We start from the raw sequence: 24,780 nt of genomic DNA, 5'->3' as shown, positions 1-24,780 counted from the left end.
ACTGAATTCTACACTAGCGGTAGTTTCCAAACAATCTTCGGACGCAGACCCTTATATAACACATTGCTGTGATCTCACCTAAAAGTTACCTTTCAAATACTCATCCAAGCCAAAGCATCCTTTGATACTCAAGTAGATGGAAGGAAAGAGGAAATCTTCAGATGTAACAAACAAGTTTCCTTCTGCAATTACACAGAGGAACCCCAACCTTGACTTTGTAATTATTTCCCTCTGTTATTACAGCAATTACTATTATTCATTATGTTGCATGTTGAACCCCCTGTGCAATTTGAATAGGAAAGAAATTGAAAGTTGTTATTTAGTCAATATACCCATTAGAATTTGTAACTACTGCTAGGGTATAGTGGTGTTTAAACTTCAGGGTTCTGACCTATTTGAAAACTGAATGAACATTTAAATCAGCTGGTGACATTCAAAGAATGTCATATTTCTCAAGTGAATATTTGCCTTCAGACTCAGGATGGCGACATTTGCTATTTTGCTGCTGACACTGCTTCCTGAAATGACATGCAAGACTCACATTGTGAAGTGTCATGTCCATGATCCACACCCTCCACTTCACAAGTATCACCAGTCAGGAGACCTCATCCTTGGTGGCTTAGCTTCTCACAGCTTCATCATTTCCAATGCATTAGCCTTCACTAAAGAACCCCCACAGGCATTGCCTGAAGAGCTTGCGTAAGGAGTTGCCCTTTTTTTATCTCTTTCTGTTTTTCTTAGCTTCTTTCTCTGAATATTGAAAGCTATGGCATATGGATTTTTGAACATAGAAAGCATAAAGAATTCAATTAAGGATATGTCCCTTGTTCCCCATAGCAAGATAATAGAATATGATAAATATAAATTTCTTTCACTGACTAATATAGGCTTGCATAGACTAGTTCCATATCTATTTTGAAATCTATTGTGGTCCATCTTAACAGGGAAAGGAATCTCAGTGATATGTGATAGATTTTGTATTCTTCCTTTATATGTTCCAGAGTTTAAAAAAATGTTTTTAACACATAAAAGGGGGTTAATAGGCTTACTGAAAAACAAAAACCAAGCAATTTTGTACACTACCCTGGACTGCATCCACAAATGTGGTTTAAAATACTCTACTATTTCATAAAGCAAACAATGATAAGAATTCAAAAATTGTGATTTATAAAATGAGAGATATCTTTTTGATACAGAATGCAATTTGTATTACAGAGTAGTAACTAAGAATTACCAGCACATCCTAGCCTTGGAATTTGCAGTGAAGGAGATCAATGCCAACCCTCAGATCTTACCCAATACCACCTTGGGCTTCCACATATTTGACAGCTATTTCATTGCAAAAGGGACCTATCATGCTACAATGCTGCTAATGTCCAGCCCAAACAGATTGGTCCCCAACTACAAATGCGACATCCATCATCATTTGATAGCAGTCATTGGGGGACTGGACCCCCTAACCTCTCTTCATGCTGCAACAGTCTTGGATATCTATAAAATTCCACAGGTATAATGTATCCATCTCTGTGCTGAGCATCATGGATTTAAAGTTGTTGTTTTACTTTCATGGTTGCTTTGCCTGCCGTATTTCACCTTGTGGTGCAGAGGCCAAAATATGTGAACTGGTGTGGTGAATAAAGCATAAGCTTCAATACCACAGCAAGACTCTTATACAGGGGAAGCAATTTGAATTTATTGATACAATTTGGAAAAAACACACAAAATAAATACTTTTTATATGAAGACAGACTAATTATGCAGGTTGATTTCCATTCAGTCACCAATCTTTCGGGGGGGAAATGTACAAAAGTCTCAGGGTTGGAAACATAACTGCCTCACAAATTTAATACAAGGAGATTGAAATGATGGTGATTGAGTGGGAGTTGAAAATGGCAGCTTTCGGATTGTGCTTCTCAGAAGTGGAGTGACAAGTTATGGAGCATAAATCCCATCAAAGGAAAATTTAGATGAGAATTCATGGGACTATGCTAAAATTAACCCACATGTGGTATCGAATATCTACTAGACTGTAATACATGAAGTTGATGTTATGCCCACATTGTGTTCGCAGGAATGAAGGCAGAAGGGTGTATGTATGTCTTTATGAAGGAAATTTGCATTTACTAAGGATTTGTGGTGCCATAGCATAGGATCAACATGGGCATGCAAATGCAAAATGTTGGCAGAAGGGTGTCTGTGTGTCTTTATGCCGGGAGTATAAGCAAATGTTATAACAGAAGCTGCTAAATGTGTTATGACTGAAAAAGAAAGCTACAACAATGTAGAGTGTCCAGGGTTTAAATACAGCAGGACACTTCTTTTCTTGGAAACATGGTACCTTTCTTGTTCTTCTTTATAGTGACAGTCTTCAACATCCAATTTTCACTTTTATTTGGTGTGTGCGCTTAATTTTCAACAGTAACACAAAATACTTTCAGTATTATTATTTTCAGCATCTTGTATTGAGTGATGGAGCAACATTGTCCATACTCAAAAGGTAACTTAAATGTTGGATAAAAATGACTGAGTATATTCATAAAACTATTCCTATTCTATCTTTTTCTGCAATCCCTTTTAGCTCATATATAGCCCTGCTCCAATCATGGAGGATAAAACTCCAGGCCTTTCCTTCTACCAAATGGTCCCACAGGAAGCCCTTCAGTATAAGGGGATTCTCTCCTTACTTCTGCATTTCAGGTGGACCTGGGTTGGTCTCCTTACCATGGATCTTGAGAACGGAGAAAGATTTGTGCAAGCTGTGGTTCCAATGTTTTCTTCTAGTGGAATTTGTTTTGCCTTTATAGAAAGAATCTCCAAATTATCTCTTGTCACTGAACTTAAAGACTTATTCCAACAGGCTGCAAAAGTATGTGATGAAGTAATGAGTAGCAAAGCCAATGTGATGATCTTCTATGGAGAATCTTATTCTATGATATTTCTGAGATGGTTTCCATATTTATCTGAGCAAATGCATGGGAATATTAACCCAAAGGGTACAGTGTGGATATTGACAGCCCAGGTGGAGCTGACTTCTCTCGTTTATCAAAGGACTTGGGATAAAGAAATAATCCACGGGGCTCTGTCCTTCGCAATTCACTCCAGTTATATATTGGGATTTCAACAATTTACTGCCAGTAGAAAACCTGCCACCTCAAAAGAAGATTATTTCATCAAGGACTTCTGGCAGCAGGCCTTTGCCTGTTCATTTCCAGGTACAGTTGCAGAAGATGTGGATGTGGATATCTGCACCGGAGATGAGAACATGGGGACTCTTCCTGGGCCTTTCTTCGAAATGAACATGATTGGCCATAGCTACAGTATCTACATGGCTGTTTATGCCATGGCGCATGCTGTTCATGACATGGTCTCATGGAGACTCAAATCAAGAATGTTAAAGGACCAAGGGCAGTTGTCATTTCAAAATCAACAGCCATGGAAGGTAATGAAGCCAATTTTCTCTTCCAGTAGAGCACCATATCATGGGTGCTGAAATAGTCCATGGTTTGTTCAATAAATTATCTCCCTGTTTTTGTTTGTTTGTTTCTTTGTTTGTTCTTTTTTGAGACTGTTGCCAGTGAATATATTTGTAAGACTGATACACATCCTCTTCTTCTGATTTCCTTTTTCAAATATAGTTCCATCATTTCCTCAGAGGTGTATTATTTAATAATAGTGCTGGAGATGAGGTTTCCTTTAACCAGAATGGGGAGTTGAAAGTTGGGTTGGATGTTATTAATTGGATTGTTTCCCTAAACCAATCCTTTCATAAAATTAAAGTTGGGAGGATGGATCCCCAGACATCTTCACTTCAAGTGTTCACCATCCATGAAGATGCTATAACATGGCAAACGCGGTTTAACAAGGTAGGGAGATATCCAATATGGAATGAACATTGACTTCAGTACTGAAACCGATTTAGAATTCTTCCCCTGCCCTGTACCTTTTGGTAAAAAAAGGAAATAAAATCTCTCTCTCTCTCTCTCTCTCTCTCACACACACACACACACAGAGAGAGAGAGAGAGAGAGAGAAAGAGAGAGAGAGAGAGAGAGAAACACAAACACAAGCTAGGAATGGGATGATCTATGCAAATTTACAAAGAGCAACCATCATATGAAGAATGCATGGTTGTGATTTGCTTATGGTGAGCAGTCAAAAGCCGGAACTGCAACTGCTTTTTTGTTTGTTTGTGTACCTTTGAGGCTTCTCCTGCTTTACCTTCTAATAGAGTAAAAGGAGCAGACAATTGCTATGCCTGTCATACTTTAAGGCCTTTCATTAAGTGTCTTCCCTCTCTGCAGACAAAGTTGGAGTATGCTGCTTGTGGTTTTTATTACAGGATGTTAGACATGAACATCTAGAAAACATCTCAGTTACAGAAAATGTATTCATATGATTGTGGGTGACAGGAGAAAGCCTTAACCATCCTTGGTGATTGGGGAGGGAGTTGGATTCTTTTCAGGTCTCTGTCCACTTTTCTAGTAACAGGGGTCAACTCTACTGGAACCATAAAGATTCCCAGCTCTATATTTTATTTTGTTTCATGGATTAGGCAAGGCCTATTTCTGTATGCAGTGAGAGTTGCAGTCCTGGTTCAAGCAAGAAAATGAAGGAGGGGGAGCCATTTTGTTGCTACGATTGCACTCCCTGTCCAGAAGGGAAGGTTTCAGACCAGATGGGTAAGCAATATCACATACAGAAATAGGAAGTAGATGGCCAGTAATTCAGAGGAATGGGAATAAGCATAAATATATGCATACAATATGATTACAGGTTTTATTCTTTTTTTAAAAAAAAAAGATTTTTTTTGAGGTGGGGAATGGTAAATCTGAGTGATGCAGATCTTGTTGAAGATGCAAAAATCCAACCAGGTTTCCTTGGTGGAATAATTTACCCTTGTGTTGAATGTAAGTTGATCGGTCCACGGCCTCCTTGCCTCATCTTCATCCTGTGACCTCAGAACAGGCAAAAAGAGGGGTTGGTTTTACCTGTCTTCCTTGTATGAGTTTCTGTGTTTATAAGCAATCTCCTCCTTATAGTCTCATTCAGATCCACAAATGCAGTGTGGCTAATAGTTTATCCACTCAGCTATAAGGAAGTTGAGATGGGCTTGCAAGATTATGGCCTCTGTGGTTGATAATCACCTTCCCCAATCCTGTTGTCTCGTAATAGGAGAACAAGGGGTTTGGCTTCTGGAAACTTTGTTTATATGAAATACACAATTGCATATAAAAATGTTACATTTACACACACACACAAGCACGTGCGCACACACACACACACATTTTCCTTCTGACATACCCTGCCTCTCAGCCTCTGGGTTCTCACCTAGGATCCATGCAAACTCTCAGCTCAACTAAAAAAGTCTAGCAATGAGAAGAGTTCCTGCAAATAGTGGGCATCACCCTAGTCTCTTGTTTCTTATGGGCAGGCAGAAGGGAGTTGGTTCTTCCTCAGGCTACCCTCAGCTGTGTCCCATTCAGCTGCACACCCAGTTCCAGGAGCAATAGGTTTGTTGAGTTTCCCAGGTGGTCCAAAGGGTGGGGAAAAGGCACCTCTTCACTCACACCCCGTTGATTGACTGATTGATTGAATGAATGAATCTGTACACCCGCTATACCCAGAGGTCTCTTCCTTTTTTCCCTTCTGTACCGCTTTATATTTTAAAGAAAAATCTAAAAAAGGCTTTACAGCTTATTAAATCAATAAAACATAAATAAAACAATCGGAAGAAAGTCAAATATAGAGTATGAAGTCAAAGAAACATAACAGAAAACTAAAATATTATCTTAATGATTTCAAAGAAAACATTTCAAAGGAGGTCAACTACGGAATACATATTTAACATAGTAGGGATGGGTCAATGTGGGACCAACCTCCTAGGCCAGGTGGAAAGGGCCTTGCAGGGAGCGGCCTTCACACCTTCTTCACCCTCTGTCATTTTCTCCTCCAGCTGCTGGAGGGAGACAGAGAAAGGTGTGACATCAGAAGAGAGCACAATGTTTTAGTTGACTAGAAAGTTTACATTTTAATCCACCTTAGATTAATATTTTTTAAAAAGAAAAGGCATAAAGTGTAAAGAAGAAATAAAGAGTAGAATGCTTTATTGAAATGTCTTGAACCTTCATGATAAACTGCCTTGGCAGAGGAAAATCAGGACCTGGTGTAACACTGTCCTTGGTAATGTACTACATTTGAGGTTTTGTTGTATATATTTAAAAATGCCCAAATCTCGTAGATAAATTGTTGCTTGGAATCTGTTGGGATGACAGGAGTACACAAACTTTAATCTATGCAAGATTAGCATGGATTGTATGGTTTGGGACACCAATATAAACCGCATAACTCATTGCTTCTTCTTCAGATATGAATGACTGTTTTAAATATCCAGATGAATATTATCCCAACAAAAAACAGGATTTGTGTATATTGAAGGAAATAAGCTTCTTGTCTTATGAAGAACCATTGGGGATCTGTTTAGCCTCTTTTTCGCTTTCCTCTTCAATCATCCCAGCTCTGGTGCTAGGGACGTTTCTGAAGTACCACAACACTCCCATTGTCAAAGCCAGCAATCAGGACCTCACCTACGTGCTCCTCCTCTCCCTCCTGCTCTGCTTCCTTTGTGGATTGCTATTCATTGGACAGCCTCAGAAGGTGACATGTCTTCTGCAACAACCTGTTTTTGGCATCATCTTCTCCGTGGCTGTTTCTTGTGTGCTGGCAAAAACGATCACAGTGATTCTGGCTTTCATGGCCACCAAACCAGGATCCAGGATGAGGAAATGGGTGGGGAAGAGGCTGGCCAACTCCATTGTGATTTCCTGCTCCTTTATTCGAGAAACCATTTGTATTATGTGGTTGGCATTTTCTCCCCCATTCCCAGATGTCGATAAGCACTCAACTTATGGAGAAATTGTTCTAGAATGCAACGAGGGTTCTGTAACTACTGTGTCCTTGGCTACATGGGCTTTCTGGCTATGACCAGTTTCAGTGTGGCTTTCCTTGCCAGGAAGTTGCCTGACAGTTTCAAAGAAGCCAAGTTCATCACTTTCAGCATGTTGGTCTTTTGCAGTATTTGGTTATCCTTTATTCCCTCCTACCTGAGCACTAAAGGAAAATACATGGTAGCTGTGGAGATCTTTTCAATCTTAGCCTCCAGTCCCTAAATGTTATATCATTGTTTTAAGGCCTGAATTGAACTATAAGGAACAATAAGGAACAGCTGATAAGATGAAAGGCTGGATCAATGTGGGTGTGTTTTGCTCTAGTCTGCACAACCAATGGATATTTGGTTGTTTGGGTGTTTATGAATTATTTTCTTGGTAAATTTGTTCTATTTCAAATTTTTTTGGACCTCTCTATCTTTTAAACATATGCACACTCTCCTTCCTAAAAAACAAAACCCTTGCGCTCTGTAGCAAGATCTCCTTATGTATATACATGTGGCCATAAACCTGAATTATTTAGAGCAAGTCATCTTGAAACCCATGAACCTAAAACAAAACTTGATCAGAATTGTGCAACTTATACTCTAAGAATAAGGGCTTAGAGAATTTAGCCAAATATTGCATGGCCTGGTTATATATGATTTTGCCTGGTGCCTAAAGATATATAATGACGGTACCAGGTAAGCCACCATGGGGAGAGCACTCCTCAAATAGAGAATCACAGCAGACAAGGCCTGCTCTTGTGTTGCCACCCTCTAGACCTCTTGTGGAGCAGGCACAGGAAGAAGGGCCTCAGATGATGAGCACACAGTCTGGGTCAGTTCATTTGGGGAGTGGCAGTCGTCGTGACATTGTGGTTCTGAGTAACTGAAGGCTTAATAGATCAAAACCATTACTTTTATTGTTCCTGGGCAACCAGTGCAATTGTGCCAGGATTGGTATTATATGCTCAAACTTTCTTGCACCAGTGAGAAACCTGGTTACTGAATTCTACACCAGCTGTAGTTTCCAAACCATCTTCAGAGGCAGCCCCACATATAACACTTTGCAATAATCTAATTTACAAGTTACCAAAGCTTAGACGAATTACATTAGGCCTTACTTGTCCAGATAGGAGCACAACTGGGCCACCAAGGCCACCTGAGCTTCAAGTGACAGCAGTGAATTGATAATTATTCCCAGGTTGTGTACAATTTCCTTCAGAGGGAGTGTAACAATCAAGAGCAGGCCACCTTCCATCCATACTGTCTAAGGAGCCCCCCCCACTAATGTCCTGCAATGGTAATAGCTCTTCAAATACACTAAGAATTGCATTACATGGTAAAGAAATATGGACCATAAAGGCTGCAGAATAGAAGAAACCCAGAAGATCTCAAATTCATAGAGTAGGCAGTAGTATAATCACCGGGTTCTAAGCACTAAGGCAAACACAGTGACTTGCTGGGTTGTCACCTCTCAAGGCTCCAGAGCTCTGGTGGAATCCTCATTAACTTGTGCATGGTGCCCAGTGCCAAATCCCCGAACTGTTCCAACTGAAACAGAGAGGGTACTGCATTATACAAATTTCAGCAGTTGCTGGTCTCATCTCTTTACCCTGGCTTTCGACACTTGGTATGCCAATTTCTATCACCCCCATATTTACGCAGGTGGCGCTGTGGGTTAAAGCCTCAGCGCCTAGGACTTGCCAATCGAAAGGTCGGCGGTTCGAATCCCTGCGGCGGGGTGCGCTCCCGCTGCTCGGTCCCAGCGCCTGCCAACCTAGCAGTTCGAAAGCACCTCCGGGTGCAAGTAGATAAATAGGGACCGCTTACCAGCGGGAAGGTAAACGGCGTTTCCGTGTGCGGCTCTGGCTCGCCAGAGCAGTGATGTCACGCTGGCCACGTGACCCGGAAGTGTCTCCGGACAGCGCTGGCCCCTGGCCTCTTAAGTGAGATGGGCGCACAACCCCAGAGTCTGTCAAGACTGGCCCGTACGGGCAGGGGTACCTTTACCTTTACCTTTAAGTTGTTTAAAATACTGCTTCATTTGTTGTAACCCACCCCTGAGTGGGAGGACAGGTAATGTAATAGAGGGAACAAGCAAAACCCTTGTGAAGCTACAGACATGGGCAAGCTTCTTGGGACCCTACATCAGTGCCCTCTCTGTCTTCCCAAAGGCTAAGAGGTTCTTTCTCTGGCATTCAGAAGCAAGACAAGAAATAAGTGGCAAAGGAGGGATTTGAGGCTACAGATTGAAAGGACTCAGCAGCTGGATTGTTATCAATTAGGCCTTGCTCTTCTTTCCTACTCAAACAAGAAACCAATTCAGAATTCTTCTCCTGTCCTGTACCTTTTGGTTAAAAAAAGGAAATAAAATCAATCTCTCTCTCTCTCTCTCTCTCACACACACACACACACACAGAGAGAGAGAGAGAGAGAGAGAGAAACACAAGCTTGGGATGGGATGATCTATGCAAATTTGCAAAGAGCAACCATCATATGAAGAATCCATGGTTCTGATTTGCTTATGGTGAGCAGTCAAAAGCCTACCCACAATTGTTTTTTTTGTTAGTTTGTGTGCCTTTGAGGCTGCTCCTGTCTGACCTCTCTGCAGACCAGGTTGGAATCTCCTGCTCATGGTTTTTATTATTGGGTGTTAGACATGAAGCTCTAGAAACCTCTCAGTTACAGAAAATGTATTCATATGATTGTGGGTGACAAGAGAAAGCCTGAACCACCCTTGGTGATTGGAGAGAGAGTTGGAATCTTGTCAGGTCTCTGCCCACTTTGCCATTAATAGGGGTCTCCTCTACTGGAACCATAAAGATTCCCAGCTCTATATCTTCCTTTGTTTCATGGATTAGGCAAGGCCTATTTCTGTATGCAGTGAGAGTTGCAGTCCTGGTTCAAGCAAGAAAATGGAGGGGGAGCCATTTTGTTGCTATGATTGCACTCCCTGTCCAGAAGAGAAGATTTCAGACCAGATGGGTAAGCAATATCACATACAGAAATAGGAAGTAGATGTCCACTAATTCAGAGGAAGGGGAATAAGCATAAATATATGCATACAATATGATTACAGGTTTTATTCTTTTTTGGGGGGTGGGGAATGGTAAATCTGAGTGATGCAAAGGGCCTTGTTGAAGATGCAAAAATCCAACCTGGTATCCTTCGTGGAATAATTTGCTTTTGTTTTGAATGTGAGCTACCGTAATCGGTCCATGGCCTCCTTGCCTCATCTTCATCCCGTGACCTCAGAACAGGCACCGTTGATTGACTGACTGATTGATTGATTGATTGAATCTGTACACCCCCTCCCCTATACCAAGAGGTCTCTTGATTGATTGAATCTGTATACCCCCCCCCCCATACCAAGAGGTCTCTCTCTTATTTTTTTATTTTTTATTTTTCTGTACCGCTTTATGTATTTAAGAAAAATCTTAAAACGCTTTACAGCTTATTGAATCAATAAAACATAAATAAAACAATCTGAAGAAAGTCAAATATATAGTATGACGTCAAAGAAACATAACAGAAAACTAAAATATTATCTTAATGATTTCAAAGAAAAAACATTTCAAAGGAGGTCAACTACGGAATACATATTTAACATAGTAGGGCTGGGTGAATGTGGACCCCACCTCCTAGGCAAGGTGGGCCTTGCAGGGAGCAGCCTTCATGCCTCCTTCACCCTCTGTCCTTTTCTTCTCCAGCTGCTGGAGGGAGAGAGAGAGAGTGAGGTGTGACATCAGGAGAGAGCACAATGTATTCATTGAGAAGAAAGTTTACATTTTAATTCACCTTTGATTAAGATTTTGTTTTAATGGCATAAATAGTAAACCAAAACAAAAAAGATCAGAATGCTTTAATGAAATCTCTTGAACCTTCATGATAAACTGCCTTGGCAGAGGAAAATCGGGACCTGGTGTAACATTGTCCTTGGTAAAGCACTACATCTGAGATTTTGTTGTATATATTCAAAAATGACCAATTCTCATATATAAATCATTGCTTAGAGTCTGTTGGGATGACAGGACTACATAAACTTTAATCTATGCAAGATTAGGATGGATCGTATGGTTTGGGACACCAATATAAAACTCATAACTCACTGCTTCCTCTTCAGATATGAATGACTGTTTTAAATGTCCAGATGAATATTATCCCAACAAAAACCAGGATTTATGTATTCTGAAGGAAATAAGCTTCTTGTCTTATGAAGAACCTTTGGGGATCAGTTTAGCCTCTTTTTCGCTTTCCTCTTCAATCATCACAGCTCTGGTGCTAGGGACGTTTCTGAAGCACCACAACACTCCCATTGTCAAAGCCAACAATCGGGACCTCACCTACGTGCTCCTCCTGTCCCTCCTGCTCTGCTTCCTTTGTGGATTGCTATTCATTGGACAGCCTCAGAAGGTGACATGTCTTCTGCGACAACCTGTTTTTGGCATCATCTTCTCCGTGGCTGTTTCTTGTGTGCTGGCAAAAACGATCACAGTGATTCTGGCTTTCATGGCCACCAAACCAGGATCCAGGATGAGGAAATGGGTGGGGAAGAGGCTGGCCAACTCCATTGTGATTTCCTGCTCCTTTAGTCAAGCAACCATTTGTATTATATGGTTGGCATTTTCTCCCCCATTCCCAGATGTCGATAAGCACTCAACTTATGGAGAAATTGTTCTAGAATGCAATGAGGGTTCTGTAACTATGTTTTACTGTGTCCTTGGTTACATGGGCTTTCTGGCTATGGCCAGTTTCAGTGTGGCTTTCCTTGCCAGGAAATTGCCTGACAGTTTCAATGAAGCCAAGTTCATCACTTTCAGCATGTTGGTCTTTTGCAGTGTTTGGTTATCCTTTATTCCCTCCTACCTCAGCACTAAAGGAAAATACATGGTAGCTGTGGAGATCTTTTCTATCCTAGTCTCCAGTGCTGGGATGCTGGGGTGCATCTTTTTCCCTAAATGTTATATCATTGTTTTAAGGCCTGAATTGAACAATAAGGAACAGCTTATAAGAAGAAAGGCTGGATGAATGTGTGGGTGTGTTTTGCTCTAGTCTCCCAAACCAATGGATATTTGGTTATTTGGGTGTTTGTGAATTATTTTCTTGGTAAATTTGTTCAATTTCAATTTTCTTTGGACCTCTCTATCTTTGAAACATATATACACACACACTTTCCTAAAACCCAAAACCCTTGCACTCTCGAACCAGACTTCCTTATGTATATACATGTGGCCTCAAACCTGAATTATTTAGAGCATGTCATCTTGAAACCCATGAACCTAAATCACATCTTGATCAGAGTTGTGCAACTTATACTCTAAGAATAAGGGCTTAGAGAATTTAGTCAAATAATGAATGTGCATGGCCTGGTTATGTAGGAAAGAATTTGCTGGTGCCTAAAGATATATAATGATGGTAGCAGGTGAGACACCCTGGGGAGAGGACTCCACAATATGGGAACCACTGCAGAAAAGGCCTGTTGTCATGTTGCCAACTTCTGGACCTCTTGTGGAGCAGGCACAGGAAGAAGGGCCTCAGATGATGAGCACACGGTCTGGGTCAGTACATTTGGGGAGAGGCAGTCCTTGTGGCATTGTGGTTCTGAGCAACTAAAGACTTTATAGTTCAAAACTAGCACTTTTATTTGTCCTGGAAAGCAATGGGCAGCCAGGGCAGTTGTGCCACGATTGGTGTTATATGCTCAAACTTTATTGCATCGGTGAGCAACCTGGCCACTGAATTCTACAACAGATGTCGTTTCCAAACCATCTTCAGAGGCAGCCCCACATCTAACACATTGCCATAATCTAACCTACAAGTTACCAAAGCATAGACGGAAGATTTCTGTTCTGGCATTCAGAATCAAGAAAGACACAAGTGTTGAAGGAGGGATTTGAGGCTACAGATTGAAAGGATTCAGCAGCTGGATTGCTGCTAATTAGGCTTTGCTCTTCTAAAAGTAAAGGAATCATTCTGCCCTCCAACTTCATTGATGATCCCTCCCACCACATTTCTGCCACATTCCCTCTTTAGAAAATGTTCCCCTCCCACAACCTGCAGTATGTGCTATTAAGTTGCCTTCAAATCTTCAGCATAGTGCTCCTAAAGCATGTTTAAGTGTACATTAACACCAAACTATGATGTTATACATCTGAAGCCTTGGTGCCTCCCTCATGCAAGCCAAAGTATCATTTGATACTCAACTAGGTGGAAAGTGTGGGGGAATCTTCAGATGTAACAAACAAGTTTCCTTCTGAAGTTACACAGAGGAACCCCAACGTTGACTTGGTAATTATTTTCCTCTGTCATTACAGCAGGGACTATAATTAATTTTATTGCATACTGAAACCCCTGTGGAATTCGAAAAGGAAAGAAATAAAGAAAGTTGTTATTTGATAAATATGCACACAAGAATTTATAACTACCGCTAGGGCTTAGTGGTATTTATACTTCAGAGTTCTGGCCTATTTAAAAACTGAATAAACATTTAAATCAGCCTTCGCAACTGGTGACATTGAAATTTTCTGTGTAAAGAATGTCATGTTTCTCAAGTGAAGATTTGCCTTCACACTCAGGATGGCAACTTTGCTTATGTTGCTGCTGGCACTGCTTCCTGAAATGACATGCAAGACTCACATTGTGAAGTGTCATGTCCATGATCCACACCCTCCACTTCACAAGTATCACCAGTCAGGAGACCTCACCCTTGGTGGCTTAGCTTCTCACAGCTTCATCATTTCCAGTGCATTAGCCTTCACTAAAGAACCCCCACAGGCATTGCCTGAAGAGCTTGCGTAAGGAGTTGCTCTTTCTTTTATCTCTTTCTGTTTTTCTTAGCTTCTTTCTCTGAATATTGAAAGCTATAGCATATGGATTTTTAAACATAAAAAGCATAAAGAATGCAATTGTTTCCCTTGTTCCCCATAACAAGATAACAGAATATGATAAAGATAAATTTCTTTCACAAGTTCCATATCTATTTTGAAATCTGTTGTGGTCCACCTTAACAGGGAATGGAGTCTCAGTGATATGTGATAGATTCTGTATTCTTCCTTTATATGTTCGAAAGTTAAAAAAAATGTTTTTAACACATAAAAGGGGGGTTATCAGACTTACTAGAAAAGAAAATCCAAGCAATTTTGTACCCTACCCTGCACTGTATCTACAAATGTGGTGTAAAATACAGTACTATTTCATAAAGCAAACAATGATGAGAATGCAATAATTGTGATTTATAAAATGAGAGATATTTTTTTGATACAGAATGCAATTCTCATTTTAGCGTGGTGACTAAGAATTACCAGCACATCCTGGCCTTGGTATTTGCAGTGAAGGAGATTAATGACAACCATCAGATCTTACCCAATACCACCTTGGGCTTCCACATATTTGACAGCTATTTCATTGCAAAAGGGACCTATCATGCTACAATGCTGCTAACGTCCAGCCCAGACAGATTGGTCCCCAACTACAAATGTGACATCCATCATCATTTGATAGCAGTCATCGGGGGACTGGACCCCCTAACCTCTCTTCATGCTGCAACAGTCTTGGATATATATAAAATTCCACAGGTATAATGTATCCATCTCTGTGCTGAGCATCATGGATTTAAAGTTGTTGTTTTCCTCCCATTGTTGCTTTGTTTGCTATATTTCGCTCTGTGGTTCAGAGGCCAAAATATGTGAACTGGTGTGGTATTTAAGCATATGCTTAAATAAGTCAGCAAGACTCTTATACAGGGGAAGCAATTTGAATTTATTGATACAATTTGGGGGAAACCAAATAAATACTTTTTAATTTGCAGAAAGGATAATGATGCAGGCTGTTTCCCAAACATTCACCAACCTTTTGGGGAAATTTTTACAAAAGTCTCAGCATTGTAAACGTCATTGCCTCACACATTTAAATATGAGGGTTGATTTTTCTGATGGTGTGCGGTGGGAGTTGAAAATGGCAGCTTTTGGATTGTTCTTCACAAAAGTGGAGTAAAACATTATGGAGCATAAATCCCATCAAAGAACACTTTGATGAGAAGTCATGAGGCTATGGTAAAATTAACCCACCTGCGGCATTTAATATCTACTAGACTGTACTACATAAAATTGATGTTATGCCCACATTGTGTTCGCAGGAATGCAGGCAGAAAGGTGTATGTATGTCTTTATGAAGGCAGTGTGCATTTGCTAAGGATTTGTGGTGCCATAGAAAAGGCTCAACATGGGCATGCAAAATGTGGGCAGAATGGTGTCTGTGTGTCTTTATGCCAGGAGTTCAAGTCCATGTTATATCAGAAGCTGGGAAATCTGTTTCGACTGAAAAATAAAGCTACAGCAATGTAGAGTGCCCAGGGTTTAAATACAGTAGGACACTTTTTTCCTGGAAACATGGTACCATTCTTCCTCTACTTTATCAACTTAGTGACAGTCTTCACCCTCGAATTTTCAGTTTTATTTGAGGGGAGTACCCTATATTTGCTACAGTAACACATATGACTCCAGATGTATTTCAGTATTATTACTTTCTGCATCGTATTGAGTAATGGAGCAACACAGTCCTTACTCTAAAACCCATGGGTTTGTAGTTTTTGTTTATTCTGCTGGTGTACATTTTAACTGTTGAATAAAAATGACTTAATATATCCATAAAATCATGATTATTATTTCTTTTTTTCCCTGCAATCCCTTTTAGCTCATATATAGCCCGGTTCCAGTCATGGAGGATAAAACTCCAGGCCTTTCCTTCTACCAAATGGTCCCACAGGAAGCCTTGCAGTATGAGGGGATTCTCTCCTTACTTCTGCATTTCAGGTGGACGTGGGTTGGACTCCTTACCATGGATCTTGAGAATGGAGAAAGATTTGTGCAAGCCGTGGTTCCAATGTTTACTTCTAGTGGCATTTGTTTTGCCTTTATTGAGAGAGTATCCAAATTATCTCTTGTCACTGATCTTAAAGACTTAATACAGCAGGGTGCAAAAATATATGATAAAGTAATGAGTAGCAAAGCCAATGTGATGATCATCTATGGAGAATCTTATTCTATGATATTTCTGAGATGGTTTCCGTATTTATCTGAGCAAGAACATGTGAATATTAACCCAAAGGGTACAGTGTGGATTATGACAGCCCAGGTGGAGCTGACTTCTCTCGTTTATCAAAGGACTTGGGATAAAGAAATAATCCACGGGGCTCTGTCCTTCGCAGTTCACTCCAATGATATATCAGGATTTCAGCAATTTACTGCCAGTAGAAAACCTGCCACCTCAAAAGAAGATTATTTCATCAAGGACTTCTGGCAGCAGGCCTTTGCCTGTTCATTTCCAGGTAGAGGTGCAGAAGATGTGGATGGGGATATCTGCACTGGAGATGAGAACATGGGGACTCTTCCTGGGCCTTTCTTTGAAATGAACATGATTGGCCACAGCTACAGTATCTACATGGCTGTTTATGCCATGGCACAGGCTGTTCATGACATGTTCTCATGGAGACTCAAATCAAGAATGTTAAAGGACCGGGGGCAGTTGTCATTTCAAAATCAACAGCCATGGCAGGTAATGAAGCCAATTTTCTCTTGCAATAGGGCACCATATCACTGGTGTCAAATAGTCCAAGACTCATTTAATTATCTCCCTGTTTTTGGTTTCTTTTTTCTGTTCTTAGTGAGACTGTTGCCACTGAATATATTTGTAAGACTGATACACATCCTCTTCTTCTCATTTCCTTTTTCAAATATAGTTCCATCATTTCCTCAGAGGTGTATTATTTAATAATAGTGCTGGAGATGAGGTTTCCTTTAACCAGAATGGGGAGTTGAAAGTTGGGTTGGATGTTATTAATTGGATTGTTTCCCTAAACCAATCCTTTCATAAAATTAAAGTTGGGAGGATGGATCCCCATACTTCTTCGCATCAAGTGTTCACCATCCATGAAGATGCTATAACATGGCAAAGGCGGTTTAACAAGGTAGGGAGATTTCCAGTTTGGAATGAACATTGACTTCCATACAGTTTGTAAAGATCATTTCACTTGACCACAATGTTTTTGTGATGTATGAAAAATTCTTGAAATGGTTAGGGAAATGACACTTCATGAATTTATTAACTGGGGCAGTGTTCCAGATTTTATTTGTTGAGAAATTGTTGTATGAGCTAAATATAGTCATATTTTGGTTTAAACATATGTCAAATAATGATCACTAGTTGAGTTCCAAAGTTAGTCATGCACATTGATTTCATTGAGTCAGCTCAGAGCACTCCATCTTTGAATATCACTTAAGATCGTTTTCATTTGAAACCTTCAAAATTCCATCAATAGGACCAAAGTATATGTAACCTTTATTCATTTTGTTTATGAAATAATCTTCGGCGGCATAGTTGAAATCAGCTCTGAACGAAGTGAGGAAACCAGGTAGAATCACCTCTTTTGTTCTCCATCAAGTGGAAAACTTCATTTCCTGCTTGCCTTTATCAAACCAGAACATCACTATTTAGCACACTAACTCTGCCCTCTAACTAGTGACCAATAAAAAAAGGCCATTAGAAGCATTTATTTTTACTTCTTTCCTCCTCAAACAAGGAAACCCATTAGAATGCTTCTCCTGTCCTCTACCTTTTGGTTAAAAAAAGAAATAAAATCTCTCTCTCTCTCTCTCTCTCTCTCTCTCTCTCTCTCTCCCCCCCCCCCCACTTTCTCACAGACACAAACACAAGCTAGGGAAGGGTGATCTATGCAAATTTGCAAAGAGGAACAATCATCTGAAGAACACATGGGTCTAATTTGCTTATCATGGGCAGTCAAAACCCTGGCATGCAACTGCTTTTTTCTTGTTGTATCTTGAGGCTTCTCCTGCTTTAGTTTCTAAGGGAGTAAAAGGAATGGACAATTGCTATGCCTGTCATACTTTAAGGTCTTTCTTTTTAAAATTGTCTTCCCTCTCTGCAGACAAAGTTGGAATCTGCTGCTCGTGGTTTTTATTACTGGATGTTAGACATGAGCATCTAGAAAACATCTCAGTTACAGAAAATGTATTAATGTGATTGTGGTTGACAGGAGAGAGCCTGAACAATCCTTGGTGATTGGAGAGGGGGTTGGATTCTTTTTAGGTCTCTGCCCATTTTTCTAGCAACAGGAGTCAACTCTACTGGAACCATAAAGATTCCCAGGTCTATATTTTCCTTTGTTTCATGGGTTAGGCAAGGCCTATTTCTGTATGCAGTGAGAGTTGCAGTCCTGGTTCAAGCAAGAAAATGAAGGAGGGGGAGCCATTTTGTTGCTACGATTGCACTCCCTGTCCAGAAGAGAAGATTTCAGACCAGATGGGTAAGCAATATCACATACAGAAATAGGAAGCAGATGGCCAGTAATCCAGAGGAATGGGAATAAGCGTAAATATATGCATACAATATGGTTACCGGTTTTATTCTTTAAAAAAAAAGGAAGAGGAAAGATTTACGTATTGAATTTATATACCGCCCTATAACCAAAGGTCTCTTTCTTTTTTCCTTTTCCTTTTTTTAAAAATTTCGTTACCGCTTTGTATTTTTAAGAAATTTCTCAAAGCATTTTACAGCATATTAAATCATTAAAACATAAATAAAATAATCTGAAGAAAGTTGAATATAGAGTAGGCAGTCAAAGCAACATAACAGAAAACTAAAATATTATCTTAAAGATTTCAAAATAAAACATTACAAAAGAGGTCAACTACAGAATTCATATTTAACATAGTTGGGCTGGGTGAATGTGAGACCCACTTCCTAGGCCAGGTGGAAAGGGCCTTGCAGGGAGCGGCCTTCAGGCCTCACGCCTTCTTCACCCTCTGTCCTTTTCTCCTCCAGCTGCTGGAGGGAGACAGAGAAAGGTGTGACATCAGAAGAGAGCACAATGTATTAATTGAGAAGAAAGTTTACATTTTATTCACCTTAGATTAAGATTTTTTTAAAAGAAAAGGCATAAAGTGTAAAGAAAAACAAAAAACAGCAGAATGTTTTAATGAAATATCTTGAACATCCATGAAAATCAGGTGTAACATTGTCCTTGGTAAAGCACTACATTTGAGGTTTTATTGTATATATTCAAAAATTCCCAATTCTCATAGATTAATCATTGCTTAGAGTCTGTTGGGATGACAGGACTACATAAACTTTAATCTATGCAAGATTAGCATGGATTGTATGGTTTGGGACACCAATATAAACCTCATAACCCATTGCTTCCTCTTCAGATATGAATGACTGTTTTAAATGTCCAGATGAATATTATCCCAACAAAAAACAGGATTTGTGTATTCTGAAGGAAATAAGCTTCTTGTCTTATGAAGAACTTTTGGGGATCAGTTTAGCCTGTTTTTCACTTTCCTCTTCAATCATCACAGCTCTGGTGCTAGGGACGTTTCTGAAGCACCACAACACTCCCATTGTCAAAGCCAACAACCGGGACCTCACCTACATGCTCCTCCTCTCCCTTCTGCTCTGCTTCCTTTGTGCATTGCTATTCATTGGACAGCCTCAGAAGGTGACATGTCTTCTGCGACAACCTGTTTTTGGCATCATCTTCTCCGTGGCTGTTTCTTGTGTGCTGGCAAAAACGATCACAGTGATTCTGGCTTTCATGGCCACCAAACCAGGATCCAGGATGAGGAAATGGGTGGGGAAGAGGCTGGCCAACTCCATTGTGATTTCCTGCTCCTTTATTCAAGCAAGCATTTGTATTATGTGGTTGGCATTTTCTCCCCCATTCCCAGATGTCGATAAGCACTCAACTTATGGAGAAATTGTTCTAGAATGCAATGAGGGTTCTGTAACTATGTTTTACTGTGTCCTTGGTTACATGGGCTTTCTAGCTATGGCCAGTTTCAGTGTGGCTTTCCTTGCCAGGAAGTTGCCTGACAGTTTCAATGAAGCCAAGTTCATCACTTTCAGCATGTTGGTCTTTTGCAGTGTTTGGTTATCCTTTATTCCCTCCTACCTGAGCACTAAAGGAAAATACATGGTAGCTGTGGAGATCTTTTCTATCTTAGCCTCCAGTGCTGGGGTGCTGGGGTGCATCTTTTCCCCTAAATGTTATATCATTGTTTTAAGGCCTGGACTGAACAATAAGGAACAACTGATAAGACAAAAGGCTGGATGAATGTGCGGGTGGGTTTTGCTCTAGTCTGCACAACCAATGGATATTGGTTGTTTGGGTGTTTATGAATTATTTTCCTGGTAAATGTGTTCTATCTCAATTTTCTTTGGACCTCTCTATCTTTTAAACATATATGCACACACTCTTTCCTAAAACCCAAAACCCTTGCACTCTCTAACCAGACCTCCTTATTTATATACATGTTGCCATAAACCTGAATTATTTAGAGCAAGTCATCTTGAAACCCATGACCCTGAAACACATCTTGATCAGATTTGTGCAACTTATACTCTAAGAGTAAGGATTCAGAGAATTTAGCCAAATAATGAATGTGCATGGCCTGGACAGATTTTGCCTGGTGCCTAAAGAGATATAATGACGGTAGCAAGTGAGACACCCTGGGGGGAGCACTCCACAATCTGGGAACCACTGCAGAAAAGGCCTGTTCTCATGTTGCCAACCTCTGGGCCTCTGGTGGAGCAGGCACAGGAAGAAGGGCCTCAGATGATGAGCACACGGTCTGGGTCAGTACATTTGGGGAGAGGCAGTCCTTGTGGCATTGTGGTCCTGAGCAACTGAAGACTTTATAGTTCAAAACCAGCACTTTTATTTGTCCTGGAAACCAATGGGCAGCCAGGGCAGATGTGCCAGGATTGGTGTTATATGCTCAAACTTTATTGCATCGGTGAGCAACTGGCCACTGAATTCTACAACAGATCTCGTTTCCAAACCATCTTCAGAGGCAGCCCCACATATAACACATTGCTATAATCTAATCTACAAGTTACCAGAGCATAGACGGAATATCTCAACAGTGACTTGCTGGGTTGTCAACTCTCAAGGCTCTGGTGGAATCCTCAATAACTTGTGCATGGTGCCCAGTGCCAAATCACTGAACTGTTCCAACTGAAACAGAGAGGGCACTTCATTATACAACTTCTAGCAGTTGCTGAAGTGTCACCTATTTTCCCTGGCTTTTGGCACTTGATGCCCATTTCTTTTAACCCCTGATTTATTAAATGTTAAGTTTAAATACTGCTTCAATTGTTGTAAACCACCCCTGGGACCTTAGAGTGAAGGACAGATAATAAATTATGGTAATAACAGGAACAAGCAAAACCCTTCAGAAGTTGCTGGCAGAGGCAACCTTCTGTGGACCGTGCATCAGTGCCCTATTTGTCTTGCCAAAGGCTAAGGGGTTCTTGTTCTGGCATTCAGAAACAAGAAAAGACACAAGTGGTGAAGGAGGGATTTGAGGCTACAGATTGAAAGGACTCAGCAGCCGGATTGCTGCCAGTTAGGCTTTGCTCTTCTAAAAGTAAAGGAATCACTCTGCCCTCCAACTTCATTGAAGAACCCTCCCACCACATTTCTGCCACAGTCCCTCTTTACAAAGTGTCCCCCTCCCACAACCTGCAGTATGTGCTATTAAGTTGCCTTCAAATCTTCAGCATAGTGCTCCTAAAACATGTTTAAGTGTACATTAACTCCATACTATGATGTTGTACGTCTGAAACCTTGCTGTCTTCCTCACCAAGCCAAAGCATCATTTGATGATCAGCTAGGTGGAAGGCACCGGGGAATCTTCAGATGTAACAAACAAGTTACCTTCTGCAATTACACAGAGGAACCCCAAACTTGACTTTGCAATTATTTCCCTCTGTCATTACAGCAATGATTATAATTAATTATGTTGCATGCTGAATCCCTGTGGAATTCAAACAGGAAAGAAATGAAAGTTGTTATTTAGTAAATATACCCATTAGAATGTATAACTACTACTAGGTGGTATTTATAGATTGAAATACTGGAATCTGTGTCCAGAATTATTTGTACTGAGAATGAAGGTAGTAATGGTGTTGCCATTGATACTGATGCTGCCTCGGACAGTATGTAAGGCTTCTGTTGCTAAATGCAGGATCCAGCATCCTCAACCCTTTTTTCACCAGTATTACCAGCAGGAAGATCTAATTTTGGGTGGCATTGTTACTCAGAATATTGTTAAGGAATCTGATATCCAGTTCTTCAAGAGGGATCCTATTGAGACTGAATTTCTACCACTCAGGTAAGGAATTATTGCGGGTTGCCTACAAACTAAGCCACACTTTAGTCCTATTGGACCTATTATTAAGTGTGTGTGTGTGTGTGTGTGTGTGTGTGTGTGTGTGTGTATGTGTGCAGCTTCTGGAAACATCCTATCCCTGGTCCCAACTCAGCAGATTTCTGATGCAGACATGATTGTTATAGATAGACAGACTTCTATGATCATCCTTCAAACGTCTATTAACTACATCATTTCTGTTGTTTACAAACTTAATAAAATTACAATCTAAGGTATAACTAAATGAATTATATATAAAACTTATAACTAAAACTAAAAGCAGTTTAGTTTATAACCAAACCAGTTATGAGCCATTCAAATCAACAGAAAGAATACTTTCTGATTTGCCATCATATACATAAATCATAAATGTAAATTAAATTCAGCACGAAATTCTATTATCCTACCTTATGGCCCAGACCCCAGGTTCTCGAGGCTTCCCAAAACAAAACACAACAGCTGCATCTGTCATGACTATCCAAGATCTAACAAAGCAATATTAACACATGTACTTGGTTTCTACTGCTGGGGGTTATTATTTTTATTTTATTCATTACATTTCTATACTGTCCCTCATCCAAAGATCACAGGGTGGCTTACAATAAAGGTAAAGGTAAAGGTACCCCTGCCCGTACGGGCCAGTCTTGACAGACTCTGGGGTTGTGCGCCCATCTCACTTAAGAGGCCAGGGGCCAGCGCTGTCCGGAGACACTTCCGGGTCACGTGGCCAGCGTGACATCGCTGCTCTGGCGAGCCAGAGCCGCACACGGAAACGCCGTTTACCTTCCCGCTGGTAAGCGGTCCCTATTTATCTACTTGCACCCGGAGGTGCTTTCGAACTGCTAGGTTGGCAGGCGCTGGGACCGAGCAACGGGAGCGCACCCCGCCGCAGGGATTCGAACCGCCGACCTTTCGATCGGCAAGTCCTAGGCGCTGAGGCTTTAACCCACAGCGCCACCTGCGTCCCTCGGCTTACAATATATAATTGCAAAACTATTTTCACAATATGAACATTGGGAATTGTACTTCAAAGTCTGCCACCTTTACATACAATGTGTTATGAATTCATACCAGAAACATCTGCCCTTATATTACTTCCCTGTGTGGGTTTCATTGTGATTTTTGGGACTGCCTGGAAGTTCATCAAGGACTCCTAGCACAACATGTACAACTGTTGAAGAACCTCTAGTACTGAATATGAACAATTTCAGCTCATCTTTTCTGTGTTTCTGTATATCTCAGCATGTGTGATGTATTAAAATGACACTGTCTAATGCACTGCTTGTAAGATAAGGGTATAAATTAAAAAACAATAAGAAGCCCCTGAGTTAGTGTGTATTCCTCTGATTTGGAGTAATATCATTATTTTTAACCTACTCAACTCCAGATATAAGCATTTTGAGCATAGTATAGATAGCAGCATATTCTGAAAACTGATAGGACTCTGGATGTCTGTATCCTTTATGGTCCGTTATAAGAATTGTCTTTTAACATACAGCATATGCAAATTCATATAAACCTTTGTAATTAAGATATACACTACACTGCCACTAGTTTTATGAAGCGTTGTGACAAAAAAGATGTATATCTCATTATAGGGTGGTGACTAAGAACTACCAGCACCTCCTGGCTTTGGTATATACTATAAAGGAGATCAATGAAAATTCTCAGATCTTACCAAATATCACCCTCGGATTCAGTATCTATGACAGCTATTTTGAAGGCAAGTGGATCTATCAGGCCACAATGCAACTTATTTCTACAAGGAACCGATTATTCCCCAACTACAAGTGTGATAGCCAGGACAATATAATAGCTGTTATTGGGGCACTTTTCTCACTAGGTTCTGAGGACATGTCAAATATTTTGAGCATCTACAAGATTTCACAGGTATGATACCTGTTGATTTCTTGTGGGAATGTTCAGGTGTGACTATTACTACCACTGCTGCTGCTATAAATTTAGGACTAGCTCCTTTACTCCTGCATGTATTTAGAGAATATGAATGTCAGAACTGGAGTTTTGAGATATATACATTTTGTTCACTCTCCTTGTATTTCATGTTAGGGCAAACTATCCTGGATCATAAGGCATAAACAAGTTTAATGTGTAGAGGAATGCTGGGCCAAGAAGCCGAAATGGACAATGTTCTCCTATTTATTTTAGCTATCATTAATACATTTTTGTCAAGTGTATATCTGGTGAAGGAAAACAGAATAGAAATAAAACATACAAATTCTTGCATAGATGCGACTGATAATGAGCAAAGCAGTTCTTAAATTTCCCTTCTTGGCAGGGACACCAACTATAGAGGACCCTGGGGCTCAGCACCCACACCACAGGGCCCCTGACGCAACTTCTGGTGCCTCGCGGAGCACTGGAAGTCATGTCTGATGATGCGCGAGACCACAGAGGTGCTGTTTGAGGCTGTTTGAGTGCCATTGGAAGTCAGGTTTCAAGACATCATGAAACCTCGGACATTATCTCTGAGGCCTCGCGATATCTTGGAGATACTGTCTGAGGCCTTGCAAGACCTCAGAACCTCAGGTTCTGTAGCTAAGGGGCACATGACGTCGTGACATTGTCATGTCAGGGCACACGCACTGGGGACCCATAACCCAGGGAC

The 24,780-nt window shown here is 40.5% G+C and overlaps 3 protein-coding genes and 1 long non-coding RNA gene across 5 annotated transcripts; 3 read left to right on the top strand and 1 right to left on the bottom strand.

Moving 5' to 3' along the window:
- Positions 1–1,274: 1,274 nt before the first annotated feature.
- LOC307201458 (vomeronasal type-2 receptor 26-like) lies at positions 1,275–23,842 on the top strand. 2 transcript variants are annotated; one of them, XM_079950692.1, is made up of 5 exons: positions 1,275–1,507; positions 15,619–16,479; positions 16,664–16,891; positions 18,121–18,247; positions 23,753–23,842. In XM_079950692.1, the coding sequence occupies exons 1-5, from the start codon at positions 1,364–1,366 to the stop codon at positions 23,758–23,760; spliced, it is 1,368 nt and encodes a 455-aa protein (XP_079806818.1). In that variant the 5' UTR covers positions 1,275–1,363; the 3' UTR covers positions 23,761–23,842. The 2 variants fall into 2 exon arrangements, with proteins under 2 accessions (XP_079806818.1, XP_079806817.1); XM_079950691.1 differs by lacking the exon at positions 23,753–23,842 and adding an exon at positions 22,003–22,118.
- On the top strand, positions 2,723–13,783 carry LOC307200443 (vomeronasal type-2 receptor 26-like; the record flags this gene model as incomplete). The annotated part of the gene is made up of 4 exons (XM_079948988.1): positions 2,723–3,439; positions 4,552–4,678; positions 11,051–11,963; positions 13,503–13,783. The coding sequence occupies 3 exons, from the start codon at positions 2,723–2,725 to the stop codon at positions 11,953–11,955; spliced, it is 1,749 nt and encodes a 582-aa protein (XP_079805114.1). The 3' UTR covers positions 11,956–11,963; positions 13,503–13,783.
- Positions 4,814–6,904, bottom strand: LOC307201461. Its single transcript, XR_013832722.1, has 3 exons — positions 6,584–6,904; positions 5,876–5,955; positions 4,814–4,947 (listed from the first exon to the last, which is right to left on the bottom strand). It is a non-coding gene; the product is annotated as an uncharacterized lncRNA (long non-coding RNA).
- On the top strand, positions 18,953–20,059 carry LOC307201459 (vomeronasal type-2 receptor 26-like). The gene has a single exon (XM_079950693.1). It carries the CDS (start codon positions 19,154–19,156, stop codon positions 20,054–20,056), a length of 903 nt encoding a protein of 300 aa, XP_079806819.1. The 5' UTR covers positions 18,953–19,153; the 3' UTR covers positions 20,057–20,059.
- Positions 23,843–24,780: the final 938 nt, after the last annotated feature.

This window comes from Podarcis cretensis, assembly GCF_951804945.1.
Source record: "Podarcis cretensis genome assembly, chromosome: 13".
Classification (NCBI taxonomy): Eukaryota; Metazoa; Chordata; class Lepidosauria; order Squamata; family Lacertidae; genus Podarcis; species Podarcis cretensis.
The sequence above is the reverse complement of the archived record's forward strand: the minus strand, read 5'-3'. Positions and strand labels throughout refer to the sequence as shown.